The 10,438-nt window shown below is 27.1% G+C and overlaps 1 protein-coding gene across 1 annotated transcript in view; it reads right to left on the reverse strand.

The window, feature by feature from the left end:
• LOC107165618 (cytosolic carboxypeptidase 6-like) overlaps positions 1-9,543 on the reverse strand; it is a 60,680-nt gene extending 51,137 nt beyond the window's left edge. The window contains exons 1-2 of the mRNA XM_089217808.1: positions 9,372-9,543; positions 8,173-8,289 (exon numbers count right to left, since the gene is read on the reverse strand). Coding sequence (XP_089073934.1) covers positions 8,173-8,289; positions 9,372-9,390 — 136 coding nt within the window. The 5' untranslated portion in view covers positions 9,391-9,543. The remainder of the gene's footprint in view (positions 1-8,172; positions 8,290-9,371) is intronic.
• Positions 9,544-10,438: the final 895 nt, after the last annotated feature.

Here is a 10,438-nt window from a genome sequence, read left to right on the forward strand (position 1 = left end):
TATTGGCCTAATATATATCAAGAAGGTTTCAACCCACGTATGTTGTATTTATCTTAACTAATATCACTAATATCACTGGTTAATAACGAGAGTATTACGATTATTTCAAAAGGTTAACATATTGATAAAATTTGTAACTATTTATAAAGTTGTATCATTTATAACCTATATATACATCGCATTAAAGAAAATTTAATTAGACGTGATAAAAAAATATTAATTACCAATAGATTTATTATTGATTAGACTAGAAAAATAGTTACTAAATTGAAAACAATTAACTATTTTAACGATCAAAGACTAAGATAAAAACGTAGTATAAGGTATAACTAAGGAATAATTGGCATTATTTTTATAGTGCAATCTTATAATTCCTGAATTTATTTGTAAACTTTGTGCGCTGTTGGTGACATGTGATTATTGTAATTCAAAGAGAAGTATTCAACATTTAAACGCATCAAAATTGTACCCGAAAACCGATAATGTCTTTTGTAATTATAAAACAACATTATATATTTATCCCAAAAACTTTTTAAGTAAGGATCTTCTTGTCTGTGCGAAACGAATATATTATTGTATTTACCAGGATATTCTGTCTACACATCAACCAAAATAAGAAAACCTATGAAAAAAATCCGTTGCTATAGTAAAATAAATATTTAATTTATATTACTTTAGAATGGTTTGGGTATGGTTATTGATTATAATAATTAACAACAATAGCTATAATAATAAAACTCGCTTACTTGTTTATAATACGTTTACTAAGACATCTAAGACAGTTAAGATAACAATTAGGTACACGCATACATCCATAGGCGTCACTAAAGGGTATCGAAGGATATTTTTGCTACCCCAGAAATTGTTTTGTGGTAGCAAGGGTATCATTCAACTACCCCCAAAAAAGTCTTAGATTTTAAAAATATATTTGATGTTTATTTTTATTATTCAAATGTGTACGAAAATAGACTATCTATTATTTTGATTGTGATTTGTGACTATAATAGTTATATTTTGTGATGAATACGTCATACCATTGATATTAATATACGCCATACTATATGTATAATCAATAATTGGTCATACCAAGATGGCAAGATATTCTGTAAGAATAACAATAAACGTTTTCCGAATACGAGTAAACAAGGATCTGACATCATGTTGGTTTCGAGTTTCTATTCTATATTGGTCCGTGGTCATAACTGATAAATATTTTACACAAAGATAAAGAGGTAAATAAAAATGCAGTTATTGACGAATTTTGTGCTGACAACAAACGCCGACTTAATTTAAAATAATGAGTATTTTAGTACTCATAAATTAGGGTAGGCTAGGTTAGGTTATAAATATAGGTATCAATGTTTTCTTAATAAATATATTTATAAGTTCAGTTAAAATTTTAACTATACGTGTGCATTTTTATCACACAAAATAATAATTAAATCTGTAAAAAATAATTTTTTTACTTTCTAAAAATAAACTTTACTATCCCCGAAATTTTGACCATATAGTGACGCCCATGGCCCATTTATACATCAAAGATATTATTGTATCGAGCGTAACATAATTTATTTATATACTCCATGTATACAATAAGTCTGAGTACATAAATGTTGTTACCTGTTGCTATGCATAAACATTATTATAGAATCAAAACTAACTTAAGAAAATATTGATGTACCTTCGTGTAACGAAATATAATATTGAGTCTTGTTTTACGAGACTAAAAACAAGATGTAGAAAAATATAAGCTAGGTTAAGTTACAATATACTCGTATTATAACTTATAAGACATAGAAGTGGGCAAAATGCGGTTATCCCACTTGGAAAAAAATCAGTAATAAATTGTGATGTTTTGATTGTGTGTGTTTATTAATTTACTTTGACGTAAACCTACGCCGGAAGCGATTGACGTTCATTACGACACTGTAAATTCATATTATACTTTATCCAATACTCAATACTCAATATTATGTTATACATTCAAAGTTTACAGAAAGATTATCCTACAAGTTGGTTATATTATAGTATATGACAGTTTAATAGTTTTGTATAATTAGCCGTATAAATAAATCACCCTACTGTTTACCTTTAATTTATGGTATTATTCATATAATATGTTATATTCGTAAATAATTGTAAAATACTTATCTATAACTAATGTACACAAATGCTGGGTTTTAAGATCAATAAAATAAAAATAGTAATAATATTATGGAGACATATTTTTAATAAACGCTAATCTTTTTAGTTTTTTTTTTCTTTATAACTATTCACAAACTTTATTTAAGGTTAAAAGGTGCAGCGTCTTATGTATATAATAATAGCTATACATAATATTATATAAAGAAGTCTGTAAGATATATTGTTTTTTACACATTTTTTTATTCAATAGGACGTTTTTTTTTATTTTTTTTTTTTATTATAGCTTTAAGTTACAACTAATATAGCTCAACAATTATATAATATAGAAGAGTACAATTTAATTCAATTAAAGCATACAGATTTTATATAATAAAGCCAGCATCCAAAATAAACTTAATAATACTTTTAATAGTGAAGATGCAATTTAAAATGGAGTGGAGATTAAAAGGACAATTGAAAGATCTAACAGAATTAATTAAGTCAAGACGTTTGGATATCAGAGCAGGGCAATCAAATAATATATGAGATAGATCGCAAATACATTCATGGAGATACTGCAGTCTACAGAAAGGGGAGTCGTTTAAACCGAGTTTAGAGTGTCCTAAGCGTAATCTGTTAAATTGTGTAATATGTGATCTGTGCAGATCTAATTTGCTGAACCAGATATTATTAAGAATATCGGGGTTTAATGTCCCTATACCTTGAAGTAAAGATTGCAGGTGAATTATTCCAACAAAGGCCATAGATTAAATATTATGTAACGTTTTATAAAAGGAGTAAAGTCAGAGTGCGGTAGTTGAGTAAGAGATGGGAGAATAATGTTAGATGTTCATTTAGCAAGATTGTCAACAAACTCATTGCCGCGAATGCCAGTATGACCGGGGATCCATATGAAGTGTATTGTGTAGTTTAAAATATTAGGATTGAAAATAAGTGATTTTATACGAAGAACCAAATGGGATAGTTGAGAGTATAAAGGGTTGGAATTTAAGGCTTGAAGACATGACATATAGAGTCAGATGCTATTAGATATTTGTTTGGGACAATGTTAAAGAGTGTTAGGTTTTTGATGATGGCGTAGCACTCGCAAGAGGACGTTATACAGGTTTAATTAGTATTTTTATTTTTAATTAAGTTATGACCATTTTCAAACTGTACATTTTAACATTTCGCATAATTATGTGAATCATATAATAATAATTACAATCATCATAATTTATTTAAAAATAATAATATCAATAAAATCCTCCGAGATGCCCTAGAGGCCTAGATAATATTCTTGCTTTTAAATTGTATAAGAAATAAATTAACTTCAACTTTAGAAATTATAGAGAAATGTCTCATCGGCCATCGCAAACGTAACATTTTCCAAGTTACACGTTGCCGTTATAGTTATTTGTTCGCAGAGAAAACAAATGCCGGTATGGCGTCGTTTTAATATAATAATTTATGTGTCAAAGATTAAAACAATTTAGAATACAATAATTTAAATAGCTAACACAAAAAAGAAGTAAACAATTTTTTAGTACCTATGTCATAGGAATATTAGGATATTATTATTTTGATTTTATGAACCAGCTTATTTGTTTCACAAAACAAATATTTAAACGCATAAGTAGTTTTACCTACTTTTTTGAAATAACGAGCTGTGTTCATTGTTTAAATAATCACCCTGCACGGTATTTCTGCGTCCTGCCTACTAAGTTAAGCGATAGCTAGTTAAATTATAGCTCGTTACATTTGGCAAGAATATAATTCGACTTTAGACCATTTTTTTTTTATCGATTGTGTGTATTCATAAGTATAATATTATTTATATTTATCCTGATAGATATTTGACGGTTTTATATAATATACCGTTTGTTTAACTTCAAATAATTATGGTATTGGTAGGCAGTTAGGTATAGACAATATTAGATGTATACTAGTTATATTACACACGATACACAAATAATGAATTATTTATTAATGTCACGTTGTTTATTGGTTAAAATAATTATTTATATTTTTTATTTACACATAAGTTTATGGGTACAGAGGGCACAATCGAGTACAGTTCGACATTAAAAATATTGTATATTCGTTGCAAACGAAGAACATGCTTAACAACATTCTGTTGGCTCATCTTAGAATTTGGATGATTGGATTTGGCTGTTTTGAACGTAAAAAAAACATAATAATAATAAATCAATCAATACAAATATTAGAAGATATCTAAAATTAATTATTATTTTAATTTTTTAATACAATACCAAAAAATAGTATTTAATATAATATGAGATAAATAGATCAGTATTAAATTATTTTTTTTACTAACATTTATTGGAATATATACAATCTGTAATAGTATTTATAATAACCATATGTGCGTGATATATTGCACAAATACCTGGAGATAGAAGAGAGTGCAATATTATAAATATATATTTGATATTCTATATCAACTTATGAGATAATATAATAAATATATTATATATACTATAAATTATACATATTTCCTGTATACCCAATTAATATAAATATATTTTTTGATATTTTTTAACCGTTTTCTTACTCATATTCTAATTGATTTTTTCTTACGTGTTATTATCGATATTTGCCGTTTCGTATAATGTTTGAATAAAATTGTGTATTGGCATATTACCTTCTATAATATTATATTTTATATTTATTTATTTATTATTATTATTATTATTTTTTTTTTTGATCATGTTATTTTGACGGATGTCTTTCTATTAGAAGTTAGAAGTCAACATTTTAGGATTGCTAGTTATTTAAAATTATAATCCAGAATATTGATAAATGATATTAGAGTCATCTCTAATGACTTCATATCAATATTATTAAAAAAATAAAAATAAAAATGATTAATTCTATACAAAAAAAGACAGTAGATAACCTTTTTTTTTTTTTTAATTTGGTTAGCGTACTTACAAATAAATTATTTATCACTTACAGCTCAATGTTTTTTTTTCAATCCAAGTGACTTATAATATAATAAGCATATAGAGATATTGATTTAAATATGTAATTATGTGCTTAACATTACTTTGTATATTTACTTATACAAGTAAAAATAGTAAAATGGTTATCAACATTGATAATATAAAATTATAATTATAATTTATTGTTTCATGGTGATAAATATTGGCCATATTGCCCATATTTAATTATTTAAATTAATTTATACCAGTTATCAACAAACATGCAGATAAATCAGATTCACAATATAATTTTTTGCCAACTTTTAGATAATTTGCAAGGTGATAAAACAATTACATCGCTTCTCACAGTAATACATTTTAAAGTGCAGTTCTGATAAAATGAAATTTTAATTTGGTTGCCTTTATATTTAAACTAACTGCCTGATGTCGAACAAATTCTGATTCGGGTCAAACAAATTCAAACAAATTACGCACAATTATTGGCAAAAAAAAATTGCCAAAGTCCATTATTTCTTAGTGGGGGGGGGGGGGGGGGTGTTTTCTGGGGAAAAGTTCCTTTCTTAGCCTACCCATGAGAAAATCGTATTTTCCGGGATATCCGATGTCAAACAAACTTTTTGATTCGGGTCAAACAAATTACGTACTAATTATTGGAAAAAAAAAACCGCAAAATTTATACGTGAGGGGCTGGGGTAACGTACGTCACATTTTAGAATTCAATAATTTAGAAAGCCAGGAGTAAAAAAAGCAAACAATTTTACAGTATTTCATAGGAATTACTATATTATTATTTTGGTTTATTTCCATACATAATGACATAATGTACAAAAACAAAATATTAGTTGAAGACATAAATAGGTACTATCAAACAGGTACCTACCACGAAATTTAGTATTCGTTTTTGATATGTTTATGGCGCATATAGTTCGTATAATAGCAGGATATATACCTATTATCTTGTAAATGTGCATTACAAAGTGTTCCAAGACTATCTTAATAATTATAAAAGTGTCTGTTGTATTGGATATTTATGTCTTTTTAAATGTCTGTCTTAAAATCATTAAGCAATTTTTTTTATAATTATATATAAATCTACTACACAATAATTATAAAAGATGCAACAGTTAATTAATTTAGCATTAAAACATCACGACCGGGATTTTGTGGAAGTGGCTAACGATTATACGATTCTGCATGACGAATTAAATCGAATAATTTCCACCCATGCAAACCACAAACGAATGAAAAATATATTTATATTATCTATTGTTATGTTTTTTCTCGGAAATCGTTCATGCGATCCATACACAGCTGATGTATTAACCTCTTATAATTTAGTTAAGTGGTTTGGGTAAAGGTATTCAAATTGTGCTTAAAATCTCCTATTCACGTAAAGATGCGTCAAAGGATTGGATACCAAAATTAATGTAATATGTAAATTGAAATATTATTTTTAGTCATTAAAAAGATGATGAAAGTTTGAAGTTTTCTATCTATAGTACTAATGTAGTTATGATTATGGTATTGTTTCAGTCGGCCGTCACCGTTGATTAAAAAGCCATCAGTAATTTGCAGGGATCCGTCAAAATATTGTGAAATAACAAAGAAGCCACATTATGAGATGAAAAAGCTTAAATATCTCTTGATTAGTATGTAAGGAATTAGAACTATTTTAGATACCAACAGAACATTTCAAATATTTGTATAATTTAGAAAAACAATTTGTTTTAAAAATATGTTTATACGAGTATAAATACCTATAGAGCTTTCAAACACAATGAGGTCTAGTCTATAAAAATAATATTTATAGATATAGTTCAAATAAACACGATAACATTATTTTTAGAGCCATCAATTTTTGATTCACTTTTTAGTAATTGAAACGTTTCTCAAACACTTCTTCATAACTTCTTATTTATGTTATATACGGAATATGTTGGTACCAGACTTCGGTCCTCGAAAATTTGTTGTCGTGTCGTTTTTTTCAATCTTTTGAACAGAACAAACGATGTATTCGTTTTACAATGATGTCTAGAGATATACAATTTGCACTAAACATTTATATTTGTATTTTCGAGATCTTTTTACTCTTTTTACTATTTATAGAGATTTGAAACTTGTGTATTTTTTATTTTATTTTTTCATTTTATGCTGATGAAATGTTTGTTTATTGTTCAAAACACTTAAAAGTGTATTACAATCTTGACTATAAGTTTTCCTTACAGAAGAATATTAAAAATTTGTATTTTATGTATGTGAATATTTAAGTTAAAATTCTTATAACATTCACCAAAGTCGAGAACATTAGGAAATCATTTTGTTGTATACAATTTATAAAATATTCATCTCTTATATGTTATATCTAAAAATGTTTGAAAATTGAATGGGTATACACGAATCAATTCATATTACATTTTTAATTGGATATTTAAAAAAAAAAATATGAAATTTTAGTTAAAAGATGTGGGATTTTCGGATAAACTTAACTCTGCAATCTAGGATAGTTTTACAAAATATGTATCATAATTTTCCACTGCTTCCAAATTTAGAAAAGCTCTCGACAAGTGATCATCCAATTCCACGTGTTGTGGCTTCTTATTATTTATTTACCAAAATCTGAGTTGTAGTAATATAATATTATATCCAATAATCATTATTGTAAAATTTCAGTAAGTAATATATTTAGAAATTTAGAGTACTGCTGCTTTGCAACTTGTGTGACCTAGTCGGGTTGACTGGATTTTTAATTAGGACTTGGCGTATACTTACATTTAGGTAAACAAGCATTTCAGCATTATTTGTGTATAGGTACATTGTTATATAACATTATATCAGGGACGGCTAACTTGCGGCTCGCGTCATAGTCGTATGATGCGGTTCGTATCTTATAAAAACCAATATTTACTTAGATAAAATACCATAAGATTATAAAAATTATATAATGTATTTATAAACATTTTGGCTCTTGATGCCATTGTATATTTTATCCAAGTGACTCGTGGACGTATGTTATGTTGGCCACCACTGCAGTATATTATCTAGCTTAAATTTAATAATATTATTAGTTATAAAAATAATTTACCGGTTTCAAACGACGCATCGAAACATAAATGACCTTTTTTTGCTTTGCCGCTATGACCAACCGGCCTCATGATTACTCTTGTAACATTTCCTAGTCCAGCTTCACCTTCGTCACTGTCTATTATATATAATTAACACAATTTAAATACAAACACGTAGACATAGGCAGGTACCTCTACATATTATACAAGAAGAGAAAATAATCTACGACATTATGTAATGAGTTTTCTTAATAGGTACTATATGTTAGGTACCTGCAATCACCAACATTAACTGTATATTAGTATAATATATAATAGTGCTATTAGTGCTGACCGACAGACATTATTAATACTTTAATTCTTTATTTAATGAAATGTAATGTAATGTAGATGATTTTTTTTTAATATTATTAATGACTTTTTATATGTAATATTTTATTTTCGATTAAAATATTAGATAAAATGCAATGATTGATCGAACTTAAGCTATGATTTATCTTTAAATCAAAATTAATCTTATCACATTTATTATAATAAAATTACGTGTTTAAACATGTGCCATGTGGTATGAAGCTCACATAAAATACAAATATTATTATATAGGTACAAGAGTATTATCAATATTTTATTTTATTTGACGCCATTACATTAAAGATATAAAATGGATAAACTAAAAATAAAAAGTATCCTAGTATTTAGTACTTTAGGAGACCGGAATACGTTGTATTTTAAACTGATTTCCGATTATAATCGTTTATGGAAATAGAAAATTCATGAATATTTTTTAACTTACAATAATTATAATATTACATCATTATTAAGAGCGAAACTGTGAATGGTTCTGAGTTAGGTGTTCAATCTGAATGTTTAGTTTTTTTTTTTTTTTTGGAAATTTTAAAGGAGTGGGACTTGAATGGATAGAAAATTCTAACTATTAATTATCATTACAATGTCCCAACTCGTTCAGTGAACGAGGTGCCTATATCATCAAAATCTACAATACAACAGAAGCGAGTTCCGTTTTTTTTTTTTTTTATAATTATTATCGTATTTTATTGTGTAGTGTGAGTGTGCACCTATAAGCTATAACTACGTTGATGGTGTTAATATTGGAAACGGTAGGTAATAGATTACGTATAGCTAGTGTAGTGCATAATCATATTTTACGATATAACGATATTATTTAATACAGTATATATTAGTCATTATGTATCATTACCAGACTCGTAATCCGCCATTTCGAGTGTTTGCAGACACGACACCGGTGCGTTACCATATGAAGTCCAGACACGTACTAACGACTAAAACGAACGTTGTGTTCGAGCAGAAATTATTTACGAAAAGGATTGAAAGAAATACTAAAATGTAAGTAGGTAGGTACACAACGCTACTTGTCGTACCTAGCGCGTGTTTGTTGTCATGATGATACCCGTCGTCTGACGAATATTCACCTGCGCAAAGGACACGACAACATTAACACGCGTCCTATGGACTACATTATAACATTATTATTGTATTATGCATTTATGTTTATATTGAACTTTACTATATTATTTGGTCTATTCGAGTATAGGGCTTATTTGGTTATGACTTATGCCTACACGCAGCATGTAAATTGTTCGGTTAGTTTGTACAGAGGTCGTAAAAAGAAGAACGACGGGAAGAAGAGGGTTGTACTGAACACCAATAAATATACTGCATATTGTATAGTTTGTTTCCATATTTTTTTAATAATGGTTATTTATTATGAAATATACAAGGCAATTTCGGTCTATCTTTTAACAGACATTTCAGAGAAAAAATTAGGTACCTATTAGCACGAGCGCTCACGAATTGCCTCCCATCAGTTCCATCTAACCCTCGAATTGCCTCCCCCAGAAAAAAGTAGTCGAAAAAGTAGTGATGACCCTCTTGTACTGGAATCGCCTCCGACAACTATAATTAATCGATTTAGGTATAGCCTTAAATATTATAGACTTAAATACATATTAAATAAACTGATAAAATAAATGATTATAATTATAATATTTTATTAAATAGACTGACTTAACAGTAATAAAAAATAAATTACAAGTCAAAACAAAAAATAATAATTAATAATCAATATAAAATAAATTATAAAAATAAAAATTTAAGTTTATTATATTGTATTATTATATCTTAGCTTCGTGACTTGAATTAATTTCCCAATGCTTTTAAATATTACAATTTTTAAATTTCATTCGTGTTTAATTTATCAAATTATTGATAAAATTTGTTTCATTTTTTGTGGCTGTTTTAATAATT

This window comes from Diuraphis noxia, unplaced genomic scaffold (genome assembly GCF_037042655.1).
Source record: "Diuraphis noxia isolate RWA-SAM2 unplaced genomic scaffold, SU_Dnox_SAM2 contig0001, whole genome shotgun sequence".
In the NCBI taxonomy this organism is placed as follows: Eukaryota; Metazoa; Arthropoda; class Insecta; order Hemiptera; family Aphididae; genus Diuraphis; species Diuraphis noxia.